The 25,170-nt window shown below is 45.5% G+C and overlaps 1 protein-coding gene across 3 annotated transcripts in view; it reads left to right on the top strand.

The window, feature by feature from the left end:
• Nucleotides 1-10,154: 10,154 nt before the first annotated feature.
• B3GLCT (beta 3-glucosyltransferase) overlaps nt 10,155-25,170 on the top strand; it is a 133,263-nt gene continuing 118,247 nt past the window's right edge. For 2 of the 3 annotated variants that reach the window (XM_037037141.1, XM_037037138.1), the window contains exon 1: nt 10,156-10,342. In XM_037037141.1, the coding sequence (XP_036893036.1) occupies nt 10,267-10,342 (76 nt within the window). In that variant the 5' untranslated portion in view covers nt 10,156-10,266. Of the gene's footprint in view, nt 10,343-25,170 lie in introns of all 3 variants that reach the window. The other variant, XM_037037140.1, reaches the window with a different exon arrangement.

Genomic DNA, 25,170 nt, shown 5'->3' with positions numbered 1-25,170 from the left:
AGAAAACCTAAGAGCCCCACAGGGGGCCCCAGACCTGGTGCATCTCTCTAGTCTTCATGATTCCAATGAGCTCTTTTTCCATTTTTTGTGTGGATCCCTTCAAATCTGTCTTTCAGTCATATAACCCTCTCTAAGTTTCAGTCATCACGTCGGTCTGCGCTGAACTTTTCTATTTAGATGACTCGCCATGCTCTCAAATGTAATTTGTCTAATTCAGAACACCAAAATCTGTTAAACTTGTCTGTTTCCCTCACTTTTCTAAACATGCTTCTTAGCCACTCAGACTCCAGAATCACGCTTAATGATTTTTGATTAATCCTAAATCTGTTTGATTTGTGCTTCGTGCCTTCATGATAACTCTGGTGTTGGCTTTCTTTTTCTAATCCTGGTTCCAGTGCTGCCATGCAGTGCCTGTGCCTGGCCGACGGTGACAGTCTTCCAGCCGCGGCACTGCTGTCCGTCTACTCTGGCTGGTGCATCATGGACTCTGTCCCCAGTGTCTTCTTCATGGGCTGCTTTGATGAGTGTTGGCCTCTCAACCCCACAGTGGGTCCTCACTGACTTTCAAAGGGCAGGCGACTTGGTGCGCCTGCCATGCAAGGCCTCGGCCATGTTGCCTCACCTTCCGTACCCTGTTCCAGCATTATTAGTTTAGTCAATATTTTAGTCTCAAAAATTGAAGCAAACGGAGGGGTACAACCTTGTAGGGGTCACAGAAAGAATATACTGACTCTAATTACCCAGAGGTCCTTTGAATGCCATGCCTGCGTTGTCTCTCTCCCCCTTTACCACCACTACCCACGTTGATTTCTCCCTATTCTCAGCTGACCCCTGGGTGCTTCTGTGGGTCATGGTAGCTCCCCTGACCACAAGCATGACATACATCTCAACGTTTGGGGCTTCTTCTTTTGCTTCTTTCATCTCATGCCTCCCCAAAAGTAGGTGATAGTCTACAAAGCAGGGAAACCCCAAAATGGGACTTACCTGCTCTCAAGAGCCGAAGAACATGACAACTGAATACAAGCAAGATGACTCTAACATCTGCTTGACTTCCAGCTCTCAAAATGCTATTTATGGAAATAGTATTTTCATTTGTGTAAAATATTATTACACCACAGCCATTTTATTATTGTTGAAGTTAGGGAAGTATAAATAAGTACATTCTTCGAAAAAAAGAGGCAGCAGTCATATTTTGGTTGTAGCTTCTTCAATTAAAATAAGCTTAACATTTCTCTTGCCAATGAACACGAAGTCCTCAGCACCTGTGACCTTCTTTCCTAGGCCTGGTTAATTGCACCCTCTCTTCCCAGGCATCCAAGCCCTTGCGAGGGCCTGGGCCCCACTCTCGGGCTGGCCACTGATCTCTTCAGATAGCTCTCCTGTCTTCTCAGCCTAATGTCATATCCGTGTGCTAGGATGTATTTTATGACACGATTTACTGTTGCCACATGGGTCTGTCCACCTTCTGCAAATCTCTCTCCTGCCTCACTGGCTTTATGTCTTTATTTTTTTCCATTTCTACCAGTTTGGGTCCTTTCCTCATTTCATGACCCCTGTTCATGTCCTACCTTCTCCCCAAAACCATCTTTGACTATCCAAGCCAGGGTTTTCTTTCTCCCAAGAACACTGAATGACTACCTTGTTCTAGAGTTATTCATGTGGTAACTTGGAAAATAGTTTAGAGCCATATGAAAGTAAGGTGATATTACTTGTAGTTGTGAGTCCTTGAAGGGCATGGGCTAAGTTCTCAACCTTGCCCATGCCTCCTGGTATCAAGCCTCTACTCAAAGCAGATGATGGGGTGTTAGAGAAGGCGGTGCTGAAAAAGAGTTATTGGGGGTGTCCAGCCTTTTGGCATCTCTGGGCCACACTGGAAGAAGAGTTGTCTTGGGCCACACACTAAGTACACAGGCACTAACAAAAACTGATGAGCAAAAAAAGCTTTTAAGTAAATTGATGACTTTGTGTTGGGCTGCTTTCATAGCAATCCTGGGCAGCGTGTGGCCCTTGGGCTATGGGTTGGACACCTACCCAGTAGATGGTTGAGGATATTTGCTGTCTCTTCTGGGCTATGGAGGATTACAGCTTTCCCACCCCGCAGTGAAACCCCAACAGAGGTGAGAGTGTCAGTGTTGCTGGGGCTTGGTTTTTTAGTGTGCCTCTCCCTGCAACAAGCACTGTGGAGGAGAACTCGAGTTGAGGATGGCAGTGGGCCTGGCGGTTGATAATGCACAACAGCTGCCTGGAGTTTTGCCTGGGCCAGCAGCAGATGTGGCCTGACCAGGAAAGCCTTTGTAATATAAACCCACTGAAATTTCAGGCTGTTTTTTACTATAGCATAACTTTGCCCATGTCACTGGTACTTATTATTTTAAATGGGTTCTTGGAAATCTAGCACCTCCAAAACAACAAATCTAAAATGAAACAGAGCAGCTCAGGGAAAGAACAAGGGCTCTGGAGTCAGGTTGATGGGGGTTTGACTGCCGGCGACCACAACTTAAGTCCTAGGTCCTGAGCTGGCAGTTTTCAAATCTTTGAGGATCCAAAGAACTATTTTTTTTAAATTCTCACCTGAGGATATGCTTTTATTGATTTCAGAGTGAGAAGGAGAGAAGTGGGTGGGGAAAGAGAGAGAGACAGAGAGAGAGAGAGACAGAAACATTGATCCGTTGCTCTGTCTGTGCCCTGACTGGGGGCCAAGCCAGAACGGGGACGATGCTCCAGCCGACTTAGCCACCTGCCAGGGCCCGCAGAACTTTCTTTCCCCTCAGAGAACTTTTGTTTATGTGGCTCATACCTACAAATATTTGCCGTATTAGATAGAAGGCCAAGATATTTAAACATATTTACTAATTAATTAATAACAATAATTAAATGTTCATATGTCAATATACAGGGTGGGGCAAAGGTAGGTTTACAGTTATGAGTACACAAAACAGTTTGTTCTTTCAGTATTATTTGTTATGATAAATTATCATAATTAATTATTTATTATTGTATTACTTTCCATATGAACAGCTGTAAACTTACTTTTGTCCACCCCTGTACTATAGTTTTATGAAAAATAACTTTATTTTTCAGAAGAAAAAAATAGTGAGAAGAGTATCCTTATTTTACATTTTAGTAAATTTTGACCCGTTTAATAGAAGATGGGTCAATTCTCTATCTGCTCTGTTTTTGACTTGTTGGGCTATATTGTTTTAGGTGAAGTAAATGAAGAAAATCTAGCCCCACACAGGCACACCACTGGAAAGTGGAGGGATATTGTAATAATCTTTTCATATAATAATTCATTGATTCATTGATATCACACCAAAATTTATGATGATTAGAAGTTCCTTTTCCTCCCTCCCTTCCTCCCTTCCTCCCTTCCTTCCTTCCTCCCTCCCTTCCTTCCTTTCCTCCTTTCTTTCTTACTTCTCCAGTCAGCAAAAGGGAAACTTTATTGAGGCCCCAGGGTCACGGGGTTGAGGCAGAAGGGTGCCCTGTGGGCCTGGTGGTGGAAGGGCCTTAATTAACCTTCTTTTTGGTTGTTGGTGTGGCTGCACTTCTTGCAACAGTCAATAGTGCGAGGGGTGCTGGTGGGTGTAGCAGTAGCGGCAGATCACCTTGTTGCAGTTGTACTTCTGGGTGATCTGGAAGAGGGAAGGCTTGATGGAGGACGAAGCACCGAGTGCAGAGTAGACTCTTTCTGAATGTTGTCCTCTGGGAGAATACAGCCATCCTCCAGCTGTGTGCCCACAGATATCAGATGCTGCTGGTCAGGTGGGATTGGATTTGTCTTGGATTTTAGCTTCACATTCTCCGTGGTGTCATGGAGCTCAACCTCCAGGGTGATGGATGGTCTTGCAAGTCAGGGTCTCACAAAGATTTGCATCTCTGGGGGGAAGCCGCTCCCTGCCTCCTTGAAGAGAGAGAGCCAACTGGGAGTTTCTTTGGGGTTAGTTGTAACGTCAAATCTGAAACCACACAGTGAACTTTTGTACCATGCTACATTGGTTTTTCCTTTACTTTGAATGGAACTTGTTTTTAACCCATTCATGATTTTGTAATATCATACATAGATCATGAAAAGTATGTGGGTCTTAAGGGACTCATTTCCTTATATAAGATAAAAAAATCACATTTGTAAACATCACCACTGATATCATTGAAAAGTCTTTAAGGATTGGGAAGATATTGAGCTCACTGTGGCCAATACAACTTTTCCAAAATTCAAATTTCTTGTAAAAGCTTGAATTTTATTGTTAGCAACACATAATAGCCTTGAAGTGACAGGCTCACTTGGTTTATTTTTGAGAAAAATATTTGCTCACTTCTTCAGGCTGAATAACCATAGTTTGCCTATCAGTGTTTCTATCAACTAAAAACAGTTTTCTATGAGAAAAGAACAACAACAAAAAAAACCAATCCAGCTATTTCAGGTTGCAAGTCAAGCACTTATGCTTTTGCTTGATGTATATGTTTCATATATAGCATAAAGGACTTTCATGCTACATCTGAGTTTGCCACACAGAATTTTAAAAAGATGTGTGCTCAAGTGAATGATTTAGTGGATCAGTAATTTGTAGGCCTCATCAAGGACATCTGTCAAGTGGACTTGGCCTTTTGTGCCACTGCAGGTCGAGTCGGCTGCCACTGCCTTGATTAACTAAGGCAGTGGGCACTCTAACCCACTGCTGTGTGTGCACCAACGCAGAAAATACAGCAAATAACGTTGCAGTACTGTCATAAATGGTTTTGACCTTGCGAACCTGGGCACCTGAAAGTCTTGGGGACCCCTGAGAGGATAGTGGACCTTCCTGGGAGAAGTGCTGTCCTCAGACATGCTCCTTAACCTCTCTAAAGTAGGAGTGAAGCAGGTTTGAGACTTAGACAAATTATTTAATGAGAGATAATGTGTGCACGGCATGTAGGAGAGTGCCTGGTATTTAACAGGTGTTTATTAAATGGTAGCTGTTGCTTCTCATCTGCTGATATTGTGAGGGTACAGTTATCATTTATACTTGAAGTAATCATAATAATCTGTCATTTTTCTCTGCAAACTCCTTCCTCTGGCAGATCTCCATTTAGTTAGCTGCTCCATCTGGCTCTCTGCAGCCCTCCTGTTCCCGGTGGCCTGTCTGCCGGCTGCCTCACTGGCACCTCTGATGGGGGCCTCTGGATGGGGGCCCCCTCCCTGCACTCCTGCTGCTCTCACCTACTGTTAAACAGTGTGACTGTGGAGATACTGCTGTTAAGGCAGCTCTGGCTATTGCTATCAGACCTGCCAGAGACTCAGTTTACTAATCTGTGAAGTGGGAATAAGAATAGTCTCTCTCTTTTCTTTGTGAGGGTTACATAAAATAATAAAATAATATTTGGTGGTTGAAAGTAACTGTCAGAATGCCCAACTGTAGCATGTGTTCAGCCCTTGTCCCTTTATTCCTCCTTCTCTCATAGTTTTGTTTTGAAAACAGTCTTTCTTCTTTTCCTTCCCCTCTCCATCTATCCAGAACATTACCACTGAATTAATTTTCTCACAGCATCAGCTCATTCGTTTAAGCAGTACCAGTGCCCATGAACAGAGTATTAATTTGTGTGAGGTTCTCTTACAGGGCTGCAGACTTGGTCTCACTGTGGAGACTGTTGTCATCACTGGTTGACACATCTTTCCCTTCTCTCCATTGCCCTCACTGCCACGCTCAGAAGGTCAGTCTTCTTAGCATGGCTTTTGTGGCTCTCCTTGAAGTGGCCCAGACCACACCAAATTGAACTCACCAGCCTCTAAGCTCCCAGCTGCCCTGACTTCCATGACACTCACTGCCCACTCTTTCCTCTGTGGGTGCCCTCCTCCCCTTCTCATCTGTTGCCTACCCATTTGTCCCTGGACCTCTCCCCTCTTCAATTGCCTCTCATGTGAGGCCTTGCTCCATCCCCAAGAGGGGTGTGTTGAGTTTCTGCCTCACCTCCTTCAGGTGCTTCTTAGGGGGCTGACTATGTTCTACATGGGCTCATTGGCTCTTTAGGTACACCTTGCTTCAGTCTGCTAGACTCTGGTCAACCCAGGAGAAAGCATTTCTCTTCCCAACCTCAGCAGGTCATATGAGGACCTCACCTCCGCAGTCACTCTGGAACACGTTTGCTGACGGATAAAACAAAAAGTTTACTCATTTTGCTGAGCTTGGGAACCAGCATCCTCCTACACATGAAAGCAACTGTTGTAAAATGAACAATTACTTATCAGCAGAAACACCAACACATTTCGTATGGGCTGTGGAACAGTCATAGCCATGGTATCTGCTCTTAGTAAGAGTCCAGTGAAGATCCTTCCTCCTGCTCCCGTGAGTGTGCCTGTTAGATTCCACAGGACTCTTTACTGAGGACAGTGACTGGTGGTTCTCGCATCACCAGGTGAGAACTAAACAGCCAAGGGGACTCTATTTCTGATCAGAAGTTACTGGGAGATAGCTTTTTTTTCTTTTGTACAGAAGACTCTATAATTCTCTGTGTCTTCCAAAGAACAGAAAATTGAGTGATGATAGCTTTGCAAGATGATGACCTCTGTTGTATTTATTTCCTAGATCTTTTTATTTTATTTTAAAGATTTTAATTTATTTAGAGAGGAAGGGAAGAAGAGAAGGAGAGAAATATCAATGTATGGTTGCCTCTTGTGAGTCCCCTGCTGGGAACTGGCCTGCAACCCATGCATGTGCCCTGACTAGGAATCGAACCATGATCATGTGGTTCACAGGCCCGAGCTCAATCCACTGAGCTACACTAGCCAGGGCTATTTCCTAGATCTTGGTTCAGAGCTGTGAGTCCGTAAGAATCTGGTGGTTAAGGCTCTTCAGGAAAAATCTTGGTTGAAAGTCTGACATAACAAAACGGGTTTTGCCTGTACTTTGTGAACAGCTCTGGCAGCCCCTCTAGGGCAGTGAAGAAAGCACTTTATTTATGCATCAGAGAGCCTTCTTCCTGAGCTCCTCCTGCTGGGGGGTGGGGCACGGCGCTCCACTGGATGGACTCCAATAAAGGTTTTTGCTGGGTCTCTTTTCTTCCTGTCACTCTCCCACAGGGGGCAAAGATTCTCTTGTTTCCCTAAAGGTCAGAGCATCAGGGACAGTGACTGACCACTCTCCTATCACCAGCTATGCACTGATTTGGGGGGTGTGGGACGTGGTTAGCAACTGGTTAAATCATGGTTCTGATGATCAAAATGACCTATGTGCTCGAGACTTGGTGTTAGCCTTTCAAGTCTCCTGTCAGTCCATTGGCCTGATTTTACCTTTGGAAGGTAATCCCTAAGGTCACTCATAATTCACAAGGCTACTCCTGTGTGTGGAGAGAAGGCCCCCTGAAGCCATGTGAGGGCTGAGGGAGTGGAGTTGGAATATGTCTCTTGGTCATGCTGGTGGAGGAATAGGATGTCCAGGAGGCCTCTTCCCAGTCACCAGGAGAGGCATCCAGCTGAACGGGGCTGGGTGACATACCAGTGCCACCTCACCCCACTTCCCTCCCTGACTCCTTGGGGCCGACTTGCTTTCTCACTGCTGTGCCTCTGCCTTTGCTTTCTTTCAGAACCCAAGAACCTCCTATTTCTCTTTTAATACCCTGTACAAGTCACTTCCCCCTTTCTGACCAGTTCCTGCAACCCTGACAGAGTTCGTCTTTTTCTCTGTAGGTTCAAAGTGTTTCTGTGTACCTGTGCATAACATTTACCACTCAGCAGTAAAATTACTCATGAACATTCTTGGCTTCTTAATGGAACTGCCCCTTTATGCTTCTTGGTATCTGCCTCAGAGCCTGGCAATGGGCATGACAGCCAGAGGGCATTCACTATGGACTGAATGAGTGAATGGAGGAGTCCAGACTTTTGGGCCTAAAGTGGAGCTTTTATAAGATCACAAACCATCTGTGGGGAACTTGTTTATCAGATGATTTAGCTATCTGTGGTTTTTATGCAGATGTTTTTGGTTTCCCTTAGTATTTAGAAAATTCTTTTTAAAATGACAAGTATTTTAATCATGTCGCAATAGGGCCCCCTAAAAAGAGGGGGCCCTCCTTGCTCCATCCCAGTACAGGGCAAGGGCATCCTTTCCGGAGCCAGCATGCAGTGGGGGAACCCCAGCGAGACAGAGCTATGGCCTGCTCTTCCTTCATTTCATACATGAATTTATGAGATTTTTTTCCTAATGAAAGTTGTCCCCTCACCATTGGTGTTTCAGGGGGCAAGCAGGCCATTGCATGCATCTGTGTCCGCACAAGCATGTTTTATTCCAAGGAATTCTCCACTTGTGAGGGGGAGAGAGAACTCCCAGCAAGTCCATTTATCATAGGACTGGAGTAAGTGAAAGGTAATTCTTCTTAAAATGTGAGTTATGGAGTTTTGTAATGTGCCATTTATCTATGTCTGTGTGGAAAGGAAGAACGCCAGGGCAAGATTATTACTTAAACGGACTGTGTTCTCTATTGTGTTTAGGGCCCCATTCCCTGCACAGCACACAGTAATGCTCAGACATGACAAATTTTGATGAAAACATTAAGCACCCAGAGTTGCTTGTTACCAAATGTAGAGTAGGTATTTGAACACATACTTGGCAAACAAGCTATTTAATTATTAGGTTTCTGTGTCTATTTAAACCCACCTTGTTTTAATGTTTAATATCTAATATATGTGAGGCATATTTTCTTGGAAGAAAGCTGAACAGCTTTGGAAATTGGATATCTTCTAGACCTCGTAACCAGGCAGGAAAGTTTTAGAAGAAGGATAAACGAGATCAACCATAAATTTGAAAGGCCTCAATAAAAAAAAATGAAAGGAAGGACTCTTACATTTCTTTTCCTTCCCCTAAAAATGGTATTGATGTGTATCCACAAATCCTAGCCGAATGGAATGAAATGGCACTATTTGTAGTCACACAAAATGGGTAACATACACAATATTTAGCTCCTAGTTTAAGAAGTCAATATAAACCAGAGAGAAAACCAATTGTCTCCAGAACTTCCTCTTTTTATAAAACTTGCAGTAGCTATTGCATGGACAAATGGGACAAATGACAAGGTTGTCCTCATGTATTTGAGGTTATATCCCCTGATGGCATTCACATTTCTAGGCTAAAGACAACAAAGGTTTATTCAGCATCTCTCCTCTAGCTCCCCACATCTAACGCGTATTCTAGGGTCTTTCTTTGATGTTTAGCAACTGGGGGAATGTTACATGTTCACTTGGAAGACACTGGTGTTCGTAGAGTTCTTAGCATAGTCCCAGGTACATAGTAGGCATCCAAACCACGGGGCTCAGTATGAAGGGAAACAAGGACAGGACCTTCAGGAGGTTGTGGTTTAAACTCAGATTGGCAATGAGCACTTGGTCCCATCTACTTCCTAAGACAATGAATGAGTCAAGGCTTAGGGGAGGCACAGGGGTACAGACCCATGAGAGGGGCTTTCAGTCCTTCCTTTGTAATTGCTATCCTCTTCAGTCCACCACACCACGGGACCTGAGGGGTACAGCCGCTGCCACCACTCTTCCTAGCGGGGGAGGGGTGGGTTGGACAGTCCTGTGGTTTCCGAAGTTACTTCTCTGTATTCCGATTTAATTATTTTTATCAGACATGTTGAATTACACCCTTCTTCTTCCATTATGGTGAGTGCTTAAAATTACATTTATATGAAATTACGTTTACAAACTTCTATTAAAAGCCAAATTTCAGGCTTAAGCTGTTGGCCAAATCCATTAAAAATGAGTATTAATTAGTTGAGCTGATTAAAAACACCTTCATCAAAGTAGAACACTGGTGCCAACGGTATTAAGAGTTGAATTATTGACTCTGAATGAGCAGATGATACAATGACAGGGAGGAAAAGTGATTATCTTTTTACTCAACCACCTCCATTACTTTGGGGTTCAGAAAGGGTACTGCTGACTTATTGCTGGAGACCCAGAAAGAGAGGTGACGGAATGAAGGTAGATGACGGGGATTGTAAGGGACACGGAGGAAAGGGAGGAGTGGAGACTAGTATCGAGGAAGCAGAGGTCAGACGCCTGGAAGGAGTGCGCCCCAACGGCTACCTCTGCTCACCGAGGGCCAGGCAAGCGGGTCGAGAGCGCACACGGGCGCTCCCACTGCCGGCCGCCAGGGGGCGCGGGCGGAGCCGGCAGAAGGAGGAGGGAGCCGCTGAAAAGGGTTAGCCCGCCTGCAGGGGCGGTGGCGGCGGCGCAGCTCCGCTCCTTGTGCGTTGTCGTCCCCGCGCCCACGCAGAGAGCGCAGCCTTGCCGCCCGGATGCGGCCGCCCGCCCGCCGCCGCCGCCGCCGCCGCGCGCTCCCGGCACTGCTTTCGCTCCTCAGCTGCTCGTTGGGTAAGTAGAGGTGGCCGAATGCGCACAGGCGGGGCGCGGGCTTTCTCCGAGCGAAGGGCAATGCGGTCGATCAGCCCGACTCCAACGCGACCGCCCCTGCCATTCGGCGCCTTGCAGCAGCGCCCCCTCACGGCGCTCGGTGGACCCGGCTCTGTGGCCCCGGGACCATCCGCTCCCGCCCGTCGACTGCCCCGTCCCCGCCTCAGCCGGTCCGTCTCCGGTCTTCCGCCTCCTTCCGCCCGGAGCTGGCCGCTGGAGGAGCTGCGAGCGCTAGGTGTCACTCCCACAGGAAACGCGAGTAGCTGTGTGACTGCAAGAAACTTTGGAAGGAGGGACACGGGCCCGCCCCCCTTCCCGCACCTCTCCGTTTCTCGCAGAATCTCCCCGCACTTCTTCGTGCCTCGCGCGTCCAGCACCTCTCTGCCCTTCCTGCCCGCACCGCCCCCTGAGCTGAAAGAAGGCGCCCCTGTGTCCACTGACTCCTCTGGGGCTCCCCGCGTGGACTGACCGACACGCCCTGGTCCCTGAGGTTACGATACCAACTTGGCACCAGTCCTCACCCCTGATTCCGTGACAGGGAGGACTGGTACTCCCGACCTCAGCGTGGGCGGCCTTGGCTCCTGGAAGGCCCTGCGAAGCGCCCCCGCCCCGCCCCAAATCTTGGGTCTTTCTGGAGGAAAAGTAGAGAACACTCCTGGAAACAATACCTGCTACTGTTGTAAAGCCTGGTCTACTACTGCTGTAAAGCCCTCTCCTTTTTTTTTCGTCTATGGTCTCCCTTTTATCATAAAATGATGTTGATGAAAGTTTTCTTTGAAAAAATCATTGTAATTAACTTTCATGATGAGATTTGTGCAAGTTTGAAAGGTTGGGGGAGAATGATTCTCTTTTCAGTGGTCTCAAGAGTTATTGTCGTCTACCCACACTTTTGTGTGTCCAGCCTAAGAGGCAGTAATTTCAGATTTTTAGAAATGGCAGAATGGTGCATTTTAGGAAAGACGTCGTGTCGTTTTTTGCACGCACGTCACTGTTTGGTAGCCCACCGGAACCTTTGCTGCCCTGTTTTTGGATTTAAGCTTTCCACCCAAGGATCTTATTTTCACACCCCTGGCATTTTTGTAGGTGTTCAGTGTGGGAAAATTGAGTGGGATTAATTTGTAGTTAATTGCTTACACGCATGATTAAGCAAGCAACGATATAATTAAAATGCACGGACACCTTGGGCAGAGAAAGAAAGCTGTTAGGAACTGTGGGGAGCTGCTGCTTGTGGTGAAGATCTGCTTTAGCGGAAGGAAGTGCTCTGCTGGGGCAGCCTTGGGAGAACGGAGGCCGGAGGGGAGTGGAGAGGTGACTGCTAGCTGCATTACTGGCCGGCTGCCTGGACGTTTTGCACCTAACCAAAGTGGGGTAGCTGAAATTGGGATTCTGTTTGTAGCCTGGTACTTTATAATGCTGTCCTGAGAATACAAGGTTTGTGTATAATATAGTCAACATATAGGCTGAAAGGCATATTTGTATTGCTGTGTGTACCTATTTTTTATTGCCTTTGGGGAATATCTGCACCGTCCAAAGTTGATACTATGTTAAAAGACACACAGAATGAACTAAAGTGTCAACACATTTTTGGAGATCTATAGGCATTTCGAACTTGTCAGAAAAGCACAGTAAATAAGACATAGAATGTATTAAAAGTTCTCTGAGAACTGGCTTTGTGAATATCTTTCATAGGTTGGTACAGACAGGAAGCTATATTCTTGGAGGTCTGAAATAAATCGTGAATTCATTTGCTTGAGCTCTGCTTTGATGTTGGGTGGGGGGCAGCACTCTATAAATCTTGTAAAATAGCTGAAACAGAATAAGATGGGAGTTCTGAGGCATTTGTATACTCCTGATAGTTTAAAAATACTTTAAACCTTTTCTTATAAGTTTGGCCTGACTGTATATAGTTTATTTTCTCCACAAACTATAGCGTATTCACTAGAGAAAAGTCCGTATAGAATATTTATTTTAAACCTTTATGATTATATATATAGACAAAACTCATAGCAATTTCAGTTCTCAAGTCTGGTGCCAATTCTAGAATCAGAGATTTAGTCATGCTTTTGGGTCAGCCACTGTGTGGTCTCCTGTGGTTTTTCTAGAAAATGAGAGCCATAGATTAGATAAAATACTGGAACTTTGCCATCTCTTCAGTTTTAACTTAGTGTTATAGCAGAGGCTGCTATCTGCCTACCCAATAACCCTTAGTTCCTTCTTTTCCCAATGCAAAAAATCTCTGCAGTAATCAGAAATGTTATGGACTGAACTGAGTCCCTCAAAATTCCAGTGTGAGTGTATATGGAGTTAGAGCATTAAGATTAAATGAAGTCCTGGGGGAGGGGGATCCTAATCAGTAGGACAGATGTTTTTACAAGAGGAAGAGATACTAGGGATGCATGCAAATGTAGGAAAGGCCATGTGAGGACACAGCTAGAAGACGGTTATCTACTAGCCAGGGAGAAAGCTCTTAGCAGAGACCAGCCCTGCTGACACCTTGATCTTGGATTTCCAGCCTCCAGAAATGTGAAAAATAAATTTCTGTTCTTTAAGTCAACCAGTCTATGGTTTCTGTTATGACATCCCTAGCACACTAATAATAATACAGGGGGTGATGGAAAGGGTGGTGGTAGTGCCAGTGTGTCCAGTGATGAAACCTTTCTCAGTGGCTCTTGTAAACGGGGGTAGACAGGGAGCTCTCTGTAGAGATTTTGGGGTGGCTTTTGGTAAAGCTTACTAAAGATGGCTGATCCAGCTGAACACTGACTCCTCCCCCCACGCCATTGTTTCATTCTTCTCATTGCCTATTATGTGAATTCGATGGCTGGAGCCAGGGCGGCCATATTGTGACCAATTAGGTGACTTTGTTGGAAGGCAGTAATAAGGATGATAGAGCAGAAAGGATAGCAACTACCTGGGTGCTGGATGGATGTGGAGTCCCATGCTAGCCCTCTATCACCTATTTTACCAGACTTGTATTGCCTGAGACGAAAAATAAACCTCTGTCTTCTTTAAGCCTCAGTTGTTTGCATTTTTTACTAATGTGGCCAAACTTGATCCTAATTGATATACATCTGTAAAGAAGCTTAACTGAACCAATGTTAAAATAATAGATAATTCAATTTTATCTTTCTTATTCCTGATTCTGTTCTGTATGGGTCAGACTGTATGTCTTAGCACCTGCCAGAATTAGGGATGGTTTTCATTCTGAGCCAGGTCTTGCTCAGATTCTTTGTGCTACAGTGAGCCATGTTAAGACATCAATAGTCAGAACTGACTCCAGGTTTTCTTGTGTGTGTGTGTGTGTGTGTGTGTGTGGGTTTTTTAAAAATTTTTAACCCTTCTTTTACTTCTTAGGCATTATACAGATATTACTGGCACAGATTTTAACAATCTGGATGGATTCTTTGTTGTCTGGGTAGCTCAGGACCCCCAAGTTAGTATGGCCCCTTGGTCGTGAATTTCACCCAAGGGAGTTTGCCTGTAGCCAGTAGTCAGGCTTTCTGGGCCGGAGGCGCAGTGGAATGGGAGGTGGGAAGAGTCTCTGTTTCCGATGGGGAGGGTTGAGGAGGAGATGTTGGGACCCTTTTGTTAACTTCCTCTTGGGCAAACATGGGCCTACTCCTTGGGCAAGTCCCAACAACTGACTTCATTCAGAACACGAAGGGCCAGGTTTATACTTCTAATTAGAGATATTATAAAGCAAGGATAATTTCTAGGCACAAAAGGATTACTTAGGGGGGATTTGCAAATGTTACACATTTTACCTCCCTGTAGCATTACTGTATTATGCTGTGTACAGTGCACACCCATGTTTTGTGCACATTATATGCAGGATTATTATACCCATTTTTCCCTCAGAAACTTGGGCAAGAAAGTGTACATTATACATAGAGAAATATGGTATGGGTGATCTATCTTTGGTGTTGTACAGATTCTTCCTTAGAACAATGTGCAAGAGCGTAGGTTCCATCTCTCCCAGTGGAAAGGAAAAGTTAACGGTGAGTGTCAGGGATTTATGAGACCCATTACTGATCCAGATACCCTTATACCTTGTCCCCTTATACCCTGTCTCACAGGTGGCACACATAAGGCTGGCGTTCTGAATCCAGCCCTCCACCTTGTTTTATCCGGCCCAGCACCCTGTTTCTACCCAGCAGCAGCACTGAGCTCCTTGCCCCTAGTTAAGCAACAGTTACATCTGTACAGTCCTAAAATTACATTTGGCCCTTTGAAGGTAACCACGTGGCCCCCAGTAAAAATGAATTTGACATCCCTGCGCCTACTTCAAAGCTCTGTTCATTAAGCCATGCCCAAAGAAACCCGATTCAGTGAGGGTGCTGATTTGGACTATTAGAAAAGGTTCACAATGTAAAAATGGTATTAAAATAGTAGGAAAAACTGTACTCACAGTTTTTTTCATTTATTCAGAAAGAGTTGAGTATCTGCTGTGTGTTAATGATCGGGTATATTGCAGAAAGAAGGCAGACATAGTGCCCCTCCAGCCTCCTGGAGCTTGGAGTCTGGAAGGGAAGGTGGCGCTAAATACTGACTAATCATAGCTGAGCTCAGCACCGTGGCAGGAGTTCATTCAGGGAGGTGAGTGGCTGCAGGCTGGATTCTGGATCAGGGTTCTCAGCAGGGGACAATCTCGCTCTCCCCCCAACCCCCAACATTTGTCCTTGTGTGGAGACCTTTTGGTTGGCAGGGGGTGCTACCAGCATATGGAGCCAGAGGCATTGCCCAACGTACTCAAAGCACTGGACACACCCTCCCCCAAAGAATTGGTGATCTGGTCCAAAGTGTCAGGAGTGACATTGAGAAACCCTGGAGGAGGGGCTCATTACAGGCTTCCTAGAGGAAGGAACCTAAGAGCTCAGACTTGAGGGGAAGCAGAAGTCAGTGGAGGGAGGGAGGGAGGAAGTGAGCCAGCAGGCAGGGGAAAGCATGTGCTGGAAGGATGGAGTGAGAAGGGACTGGGCTGGAGACAGGGCTGGGGAGACCAGTAGGGCCTGGTTATATAGGGCCTTGGAGACCAGGATGAGGGCTTTGGACTTTGTCCATAGTGCAGAAGGAAACTGTTGAAGGGCTGTTCCAAGAAAGTGACATTATTTGACTTCTCTTGTAAGAAGTCCCCCTGGTTGTCCTATAGAACAGGATAGGAGGGGGCTGATGTGGATGCGGGGACCAGTGAGGAGCTGCTAGACTCAGCTAAGTGGGAGATGATTAGGAACCACCAAGATACGGTGATTGATAGGTTCACTGGGTGTAGGGACAGCTGCCTACGGCAAGAGTGGGGTCAGGGAGGAGTCAGGTTTCTGTCCTGAGCCTAGGGCAGATGGTGGTGCTGTTTACTGGTATGGGCACCAATGGAGCACTGGATTTAAACAACAACAACAAAAATTAATATAGTTATATGTATAAATAAAATTTATCATTTAAATCTTTTTTAAGTGTACAGTTTTGTGGCATTAAGTACTCAGACTTTAGTTTTTCTAAAGTTCAGGGGGCAGTGAAGATGATGAGCTGAGCCGGGAGGAGTCGAGTGGGGTGTGTGAGATGTTTGCGGTACCCTGTCAGGTGGGCAGTTGGGTCTGTGGGTCTGGAGCTCAGAGAACAGGTCTGCTGGAGAGAGATTTGGGGCAGTTTGAGTAGACTTTTTTTTTTTAAAGAAAGCCCCAAGTGACAAAAGCATTTTACTTAAGCCTTTATTCAAAACATATGTGTACCAAAGATTTGATAGAAGTTAGGGAAGAGAGTCTTTACCTGTATGATGTAAAGCTACCAGTTTAGGGAAAAAAGTACATAAAGATATCATCAAATATGATTTGAATGCACTCAAGTGTGGCAGTGCCATGTTTTCCACAGGGCTGTGACTTATTTTTGCACCTGAAAGAATATTTTGTGATCCAAAAAGGCGGTATGTTTTAGTTTACATCGTTGCTTCCCCGTGAGGAGCTCAAGGTTCTTTATACATCATGCTTCATTTATCTTCTCGGATCCTTGAGGGTGTTGATGTAGGAGCCTTGTTTTTAGTTTATGAGATGAAGGGAGGAAAGGCAGGGAAAGATGAGACCAGGGCTTGTTGTGAAAATAGCCCTGGTCATTCCCCTTGAGGGCCTGTTGAGCTGTTCATCCAACTGTGTGTCAGTCTTTTGCACACACAAGAATCATCTCAGTGTCCTAAAGAGCTCCCTTCAGAGTCCCCTGTTAAAATGCAGATTACAGGGTTCCAGATTTTTCTGATTCAAAAGATCAGAGATGAGGCCTGTGGATCTGCATTTCTAACAAGGCCCCTATGCTGACAGGTGCAGGGACCGGGCTGCCCTAGGCCTTGGTATAGAGACTATGTGATTGCTAGTGGCTTTGTCTTGAAAGTGGTACTAGTGGCTGTTTTGAAGAGAACAACATGTGGGCTGAGGCCCAATACTCAGCAGTCACATGTTTTGTCTGCTGGGGAAAGGACCCAGAAGCCCTGGAATTCAAACTAAGAAGTGTTACTTTGGTTCCAGCACCATCGGGCAGATTTTCAGATGCTTCTGGAGGGACCGTCGTGTGTGGGGCACAAGTCTCTAAAACTGGGGTTGTTACAACACAGGTTTTTGGACACCAGATGAGTAAGTTTTCTAGGCATTAGAGTGTCACAGACTGTGGGTGCTGTGGAGTCGGCGGTCCCAACAGGGGTGCTTTTAAAACCCACTTTTTGTGTGTCAAAATTAAGATACCCAAAAGTTAAGCATAAATTGTGTTTTTATAAGTTAGCTTGACATTTAGTGGTTCAATAATACTCTTGCAATGTGAAGGAATTACTCGAACTGTGGCAGTCCTTGTGTTTTGACGTTTGCTCTCTTGAACTTGATCTGTGTGTTCTGGAGGAGGCTGCGAACTGGAGACTCGTCTGCCCCGCACCTGTGACTCAGCCTGTGCAGCATGTTTACAAGAGGGCTGTTCTGAATTTTTCCCCTGACACTCTGTTTGAGTTGGAATTTTCTTCTTTTCATATTCTGAGTGGCACATGGGTTCTCATATCATTTGTTTAAATGAGAAGTGACTCAAAGAAGCAAATGACCTTTTTCTGTCTAAAATGTATGATTATTTTCTACTTATTTTCCTCCATTTCCTGTTCTTCCCGTAACTACGTTCATCCCATGGCACATAGACTATACTGGTCCTGGTGAACTTTTTTGCCAGGTGAGGAAAAGTCAGTATCCCAGACTCCATTTTCCCTCTGACTTCTTTGACAAAACAGGAGATATGTTTCAAATATACTTCAAGTTAGGGTAGGTCATGGGCTCAAAAGACGAGAGATGCCCCATCTCTTTGCCATCCCATCTCTTTGCCGTGCTTGGGTCGGAGACCGAATCACTGCAGTGTGGTGCAGCCTGTGGCACAGGTGAAGGGGTTCCCTGACCCTAACTGTTGACCAGCTAGCGCTCTTCTTGCCCAGGTGGCAGAATTGGGCTGGTATCTTCCCAACGCAGCATATCCCTTTCCTAAGAGTTTGCTCTTGGCACCTGAGCAAAAGGCTCTGGCTTTTCTCATAGGCCAGATCCTATCCTGAACCTGAACATGTAATGACTTCTTTCATTCTTGTTTGATTTCCCCCTTTACAGGAAGGGAGGCAGAGGCTTCAAGGGGCCAAGTCACTGGCCCTACGTTGCTTAGCTACTAAGTAGCAGAACGTGGATAGGATCCCAGGTGGTAAGAGTCTAGACTCTGTCCCTGACAATGACCTCATGGTTGAGCAGGCCTGTAGCTGAGGTTTCCTGTACTTTGGAGTCTTCTCTTGTACTGTGAGCTTTAAGGGGAGAGCTGTTTAAGCACGTATCTTAGAAACTCCTTAAACAAGGGCTTTCTCTCTTGCTTCTTCTCACTGCCTGGCTGTTCTTTTTTGTCTTTGTAATGTTGTTCCAGGAATATAGGGATTTCCTTCTTCCAGTCTCCCCTGTACTCTCGTGGCTTCAGTGCCACCATACTGTGGAGACATTGAGTTGGTGACTTTCCTCACACACCTCTGTGCTGAGTGCCATACCTGGAGACCAGGCTGCTACTGGACGTTGGCACCTCAGAGTATTGGGAATCAAACTGAGTTTTCCCACACATCTGCCCACTCTCCTTTATTCTTCGGCTTGTGATGGCAGCTTAGTCCCTCCCATCTGAAATCCGGAATCACCTACACTCATCTCTCTCTCTCTCTCTCTCTCTCTTTCACTCACTCCTTACTCATTACTCACCAGCCTCTGGACTTCTCCTTCCCTGCTCATATACACTGCTAGGATCTGTCTCCAAGCCTGTCCATTCTGCTTCTTTGGTAACCCCAACACTGTTCTCGCTCATGACTCACGTAAGTCAGCCCCTTACGTCTCATCACCTGGCTCCACAAGCTTCCTGGATGGCATGCTTGTGTTTTGTGTGTGTGTGTGTGTGTCCTCCTTATAGCCCACTCACATGCTATCTCTAGAAAGCTGTCTAAGGCACATATTTCAACACAGCATTTGCCTTCTTGAAAAGATTTCATGGCACTCAGAATAAAAGCAGGCTTCCTAAGAGCAACCCCTTTTGGGATATGGCCCCTCCTGTCTCCAGCCTCATCTTGTCCCAGTCATGCCCTCCCCTCAGGTGGCCATGTTCTGGAAACACTGGACTGTTTTCAGTGCTTTGTGTGCAGAAGTCTATTTCCAGGCCTCATTGTTCCTGTCCTCGAAGTCTCTTCTGCGTGGAATTTAACTTTCTCAAGTTCTGAGCTTTCCTGCCTGGAAACCTCTTTGCCCTCTGCTGCCCTGCTTGGGTGAGGTTCCCTCTCTCCACCCCCAGGTTTCCCCCAGTGACTGCCGTCGGGAGGCTTGCCGTCAGAGCCACGCGTCTGTGCTTAGCATTGACTGAGGGACTTGTCTCCCGCTAAACCACAAGCTTCATGGGGAGCTGCTCGTCCCTCCGCTTTCCCACATGTTTGGCTCAGAACGCCCACGTGGCCACTTTTTTGATTTTCTGTTGAACAGGTGAAAACATAAACTTGTAATAATAACGACCATAGCTGCTAGTACCCAGAGGACTGAGCTACTGCCAGGCAGGCCACGTGATCCCTAGCCACTGCCCGCAGTAGTTCTGTCCCAGCCCGTGGAGAGTGACAGGGTTCTCACTCTGTGCTTGGGCAGAGTCCCCCTCAGGGGATGGTGGGGCTGCTACTCAGTGTGTCCACGTCCACAAGCTCGGGGACGGTGGACGTGCCTGAGGATGAGAGAAGGGCAGGCTCTGCTCCCTACTGCTGAGCCCGAGTTTGTTTCTGCTCTCTCTGCTGCTGTGGATTATCTTCAGGCAGGTCATTGGAACCATGTAAACTGGCTGCGGGCTATGCGTACCAGAGGCGGATGCCCCTCTGGAGGACCTGGCATGACACGGGAGAGCTCCGGGGAGCAGAGCTGCGGGGGTGGAGCTGTGCTGGGTGGGATGGTTTGTAAGTAGGTCACAGGAAAGAAAGTGAAGCCCAGAAGGCTGCTTCCCACAGTGTGTCAAGTGCATGACCCCGAGCCCTGCAGGGGCATTTGCTCCCAGGGTGTGCCATGTATGGGTGGGTCCTGATGGCAGAGTCAGAGCCACGTGCTTTTCTTCATCCTCTTGGCTGGTGCGCATGACACACTCGCACCTAGACAATATGTGACCATATTCACCACCAGCAGCAAGGTCGTAATCACCCACTGGGTTTGTCATGTGTGCCCAGCCCTGCCTTAACTCATGTAATCCGGGCAGCACCACTGGAGGTGGGGTTATTTAGGGTCTTAGTGGGGTTTTTTTGTTTGTTTTTTTTTTTGTATTTCATTTGTGATAGCAATTACTGGGAGAGTTTGGGAGGACAGGTGGGGAATAGGAACAAAACAGAGTAAGGAGTTAGACCAGGGGTGTCAAACTCATTTTAACCAGAGGTCACATCAACCTCATGGTTGCCTTCAAAGGGCTGAAATAATTTTAGGACTACTAAAATTATTACATGAACAACTACTTAACAGTTAGGGAGTTGAAATTACATTCGGCCCTTTGAAGGCAACCATGAGGCTGATGTGGCCCCGGTGAAAATGAGTTTGACACCCTGAGTTAGAGGTAAACTCATCTTTTCTTTATGGGTGTGGGGTCCTGTGCTCCCTTCCCAGAGAAAGAAAAGATAGTTGATTAGTGTTGGTTAAAGTGTTAGTGTAATTAATTCCTCTCCAGTTTTCTTGCACTCCAGGGCTTAGTGGAGCCTATACATCTTTTTCCCAGGTTTGTTGTAAAATGTTGATTTATTTCACAGGATGGATGTGCTAACATATTTGTTGGCTTGAATTATTTGAAGTTATCATGAAAAGGGTCTTATTTCTATTGCCTACCCTGATTTGCACTTTACATATAGTTCCCTGTAGCAATTCACAGGAATTCATGTTGAAAATAGAAAAGGGAAAATTACTTATAAACAGCAGTTTTACATATAAGATCATGAGTTACCTTTCAGTATTCCTCCTGCTGTACTGTGCCTTCCAGCTAAGCTGGAATATATTCTTTCCAGAATATATTTTTCCCACTGAATCTGAAAATTTGTGGGAGGCCAACAGTGCACACATACAAACCTGCAGCCCCGTGGGTCCCTCCCTTTCCTTAGATGGGGACACTTTCTTCCCCCTGCTTCCCCGAGCCCACGCAGAGGCTGGTAATCTGTCACCCTGAGCTCTTGTTAGAGTTTTCTGGGGTGCCAGATGATTTCTTATCTCCCTTGCTACTTTTTCTCATGTTCCTCCTCTGTTTTTCCTTGTTTTCTTCCAGCAGTAGATTTCATGGTAGGAATTCTGTAAATGATTTGTTACTTTAAGACCAGATGTAATAATGGTATAGGGTATTCTGTGTCTTCCAAAGGCATTTGGTTCCTTGATGAGTTGTTTTATTTAAATTATGGAGGCAAAGATAAAACCAACTAGTATTTTTTTTTCACATTCATCTAATGGGGGTAATCTTGTCATATGATTGCTTTTGTGCCTGAAAGTAAGTCTGATGTGTGCTTTAAATATTACATGATATCATCCAGACTGGTAGGACAGGGGCAGACACGGAACAGACACGGAACAGCCTAATTCTTGTGTGGTTGGGAAAAATTCTGGAGGGACATCTTGGGTGTGAGGAATCCCAGCCCCACACCAGGCCCCCCAGTCCAGGTTTCCATTGCCAGGAAGCTACGTCCCCACAACTTCTGGCTGCAAAAACCAGGGAAGATTGAGTTGGTGAAAGAAACTTCTGGAGCCCCAAGCAGTTCCTTTTAAAGGATACACACATGGACTTACACTCACTCCTTCTGAGCTCCAGAACTGGGGTGGCAGCTTGAAAGGCACCAGTGGCATATCAAGGAGGAACTGAAGTGTCTAGCATCAAGGCGAGCAGAGGCCATTGTGCCTTTTCTAAATCCTCCCTGCACAAAGCCAGCAAGCTGGTGCCATATATGAGACTCCGTCAACCTGGCCAACACTATTTGACCCACTTTGGAGATCCCCAGAGACTCTGCCTCAGCAGAGTTTACAGACCCACCCGGTTTACAGACCCACCGAAGCTGCTTTTCCATATGAATGGCTGGTCTTGGCTCATGCTTCACAATTTCCTAAATCCTCTCAAACAAGCAACAGCTGGCCTCTGTGAGCCCCAGATCCAGCACTGGCAGCAGCCACCAGCCTAGATCACAGCTTGGCTTTGCCTGGGAATCTCCAAGTCCAGCACAAGTAGCAGACATCTCAGACTGCTCTATAGCTCATGTAGGATGGCCCCAGGCAGAACACAGATGGGGGCTGACCTTGGCCTGCACCACCTGGGAAATCCAGAGCTTGCACACCAAGTGGACAACTACAGCCCACGTTGGAGCACCACCACCCTGCCCCTGCACAGGTGATTCTCCATGGAAGGCAGAGCTTGGTGGTAAGTGGTCACAGCTAGTCCTTGCAGGTAACTGGCCCAAGTAAATCCCTCCTCTTGATCTGCCAATAGCAGTCAAGACTCAACTGCAAGAAGAGGGTGTACTCAGCTCAGACAGAGGGCATGCCTTGAGTACTCAATTTGGGTGGTGGGCGAGGCTGAGCCACTGGACCCTACAGAACACCTACTGCATTAGCCCCAGCTACCAAGTTATGGAATCAAAGCAGCTCTACCTAATACATAGAAATAAACATAGGGAGGCTGCCACAATGAACAGACAAAGAAACATGACCTAAATGTAAGAACAGATCAAAACTGCAGAAAAAGAGCTAAACAAAATGGAGATAAGCAATCTGTCAGAGGCAGAGCTCAAAACGCTGATTATAAGGATGCTCAAGGAACTTAGTGAGGACCTCAACAATGTAAAAAGATCCAGTCAGAAATGAAGGATACACTAATTGAAATAATTTATAGGGAAACAGCAGTAGAGTAGATGAAGCTGAGAATCATATCAATGATTTGGAATACAAAAGACGCAAAAAAACAACCAATCAGAAGAACAAGAAGAAGAAAGAATTTTAAAAAGTGAGAATACTATAAGCAGCTTCTGGGACAACTTCAAGCATTCCAACATTTGCATCATAGGGGTGCCAGAAGGAGAAGAGAAAGAGCAAGAAATTGGAAATCTATCTGAAAAAATAATGACAGAAACTTTCCTAATCTGGTGAAGGAAATAGACATGCAAGTCCAGGAAGCACAGAGAATCCCAAACAAGATGGATGCAAAGAGGTCCACTCCAAGACACATGATTAAAATGCCAAAGGTTAAAGATAAAGAAAATCTTAAAAGCAGCAAGAAAGAAGTTAGTTACCTACATGTAACTTCTTACTGGAGTTCCCATAAGACTACCATCTGACTTCTCCAAAGAAGCTTTGCAGGGTAGAAGAGATTGGCAAGAAGTATTCAAAGTCACGAAAAGCAGGGACCTGCAGCTGAGATTGCTTTACCCAGCAAAGCTATCTTTTAGAATCAAGGGCAGATAAAGAGCTTCCCAGACAAGAAAAAAAAAAATAAAGTTCATCACCACCAAACCATTACTATGTGAAATGTTAAAGAGACTTATTTAAGAAAAAAAAGATTGAAGATATGAACAATAGGAATTCCAGCCAAGGTGGAGGTATAGGTTGATATGCTTTGCCTCCTCGCACAGCCAAAGGAAGGATAACAACCAATTTTTAAAAAGTAACTAGAACTGCCAGAAAATTGATCTGTATGGAAATCTGACAACCAAGGAGTTAAAAAAGAAACATTATTTCAGATTGGTAGGAGGGGTGGAGATGGGCAGCTGGGGTGGATAGAACCTGTGGCTGGCAGACCTGGTGGTCCCACATTTGCATGCAGATAAACTGAGAGGAACAACTGAGGAACAAGACAGAATGTGCAACCCAGGCTTCCAGCATGGGAAAAGAAAGCCTCAAAACCTCTGTTTGTAAAAACCTCTGTTTGTAAAAACTTGTGGGGGTTGCAGTGGTAGGAGAAATTCCCAGCCTCACAGGAGAGTCCATTGGAGGAGCCCGTAGGGTCCAAGAATATACCCAAGCCTGCCTGCTTGGGCATCAGCACCAGGGCAGCACCTGAAAGGGCATAAGGTGCTTATGGATAGTGGGGAAAATGAAGGAAAGCAGGGTAAGAGCCCAGCAAGTGGTATTGTTCCCTCTCTGACCCCTCCCCTACATACAGTGTCACAATGCAGTGAAGTGGTTGCCCCACCCTGGCGAATATCTGGTGCTCTGCCCCTTACAGTGTAACAGGTGCACAGAAACAAAGACATATGGCACAAATGAAAGAAGAGATCAAAACTCCAGAAAAAGAACTAAGCAATAAGGAGATAGCCTGCCTATCAGATACAGAGTTCAAACAGTGGTAATCAGGATGCTCACAGAATTGGTTGAGTATGGCTGCTAAATAAAGGAAGAAGAGAAGACTATACAGAGTGTATTAAAGGAAAATGTACAGGGAACCAATAGTGTTGGGAAGGAAACTGGGACTCAAATAAATGATTTGGAACAGAAGGAAGAAATAAACATTCAACCAGAACAAAATGTAGAAACAAGAATTTTAAAAAATGAGGAGAGGCTGAGGAAACTCTGGGACAACCTTAAATGTTCCAACATCCGAATCATAGGGATGCCAGAAGGAGAAGAGGAAGAACAAGAACTTGAAAACTTACTTGAAAAAACAATGAAGGAAAACTTGCCTGATGTGGCAAAGGAAATAGACATGCAAGTCCAGGAAGCCCAGAGAGTCCCAAAGAAGTTGGACCCACAGAGGAGTGCACAAAGGCACATCATAATTAAATTACCCAAGATTAAATCTCTTAAAAGCAACAAGAGAAAAGGAGATAGTTATCTACCAAGGAGTTTCCATAAGACAATCAGCTGCTTTCTCAAAAGAAACCTTACAGGCAAGAAGGGGCTGAAAAGAAGTATTTAACGTGATGAAAGGCAAGAACCTACATCCAAGATTACTCTATCCAGGAAAGCTACCATTTAGAATGGAAGGGCAGATGAAATGCTTCCCTGATATGGTCAAGTTAAAGGAGTTCATCATCACCAAACCCTTATTATAGGAAATGCTAAAGAGACTTATTTAAGAAATAGAAGATTAAAACTATGTACAGAAAAAAGACAACAAACTTACAACTATCCACAACTGAACCTAAAAATTAAAAAAAACAACTAAGCAATCAGCTAGAACAGGAACAGGATCACAGAAATGGAGATCACATGGAGGGTTATTGGTGGTGAGGGGAGGGGGATAATAGGGGAAAAGGTATGGGGAATAAGTAGCATAAATGGTAGGTACAAAAT

This window comes from Sturnira hondurensis, unplaced genomic scaffold, assembly GCF_014824575.4.
Source record: "Sturnira hondurensis isolate 20B ecotype Veracruz unplaced genomic scaffold, ASM1482457v3 Scaffold0022910, whole genome shotgun sequence".
In the NCBI taxonomy this organism is placed as follows: Eukaryota; Metazoa; Chordata; class Mammalia; order Chiroptera; family Phyllostomidae; genus Sturnira; species Sturnira hondurensis.
Note: the sequence above shows the minus strand (reverse complement) of the source record. Positions and strands in the feature narration are given on the sequence as shown.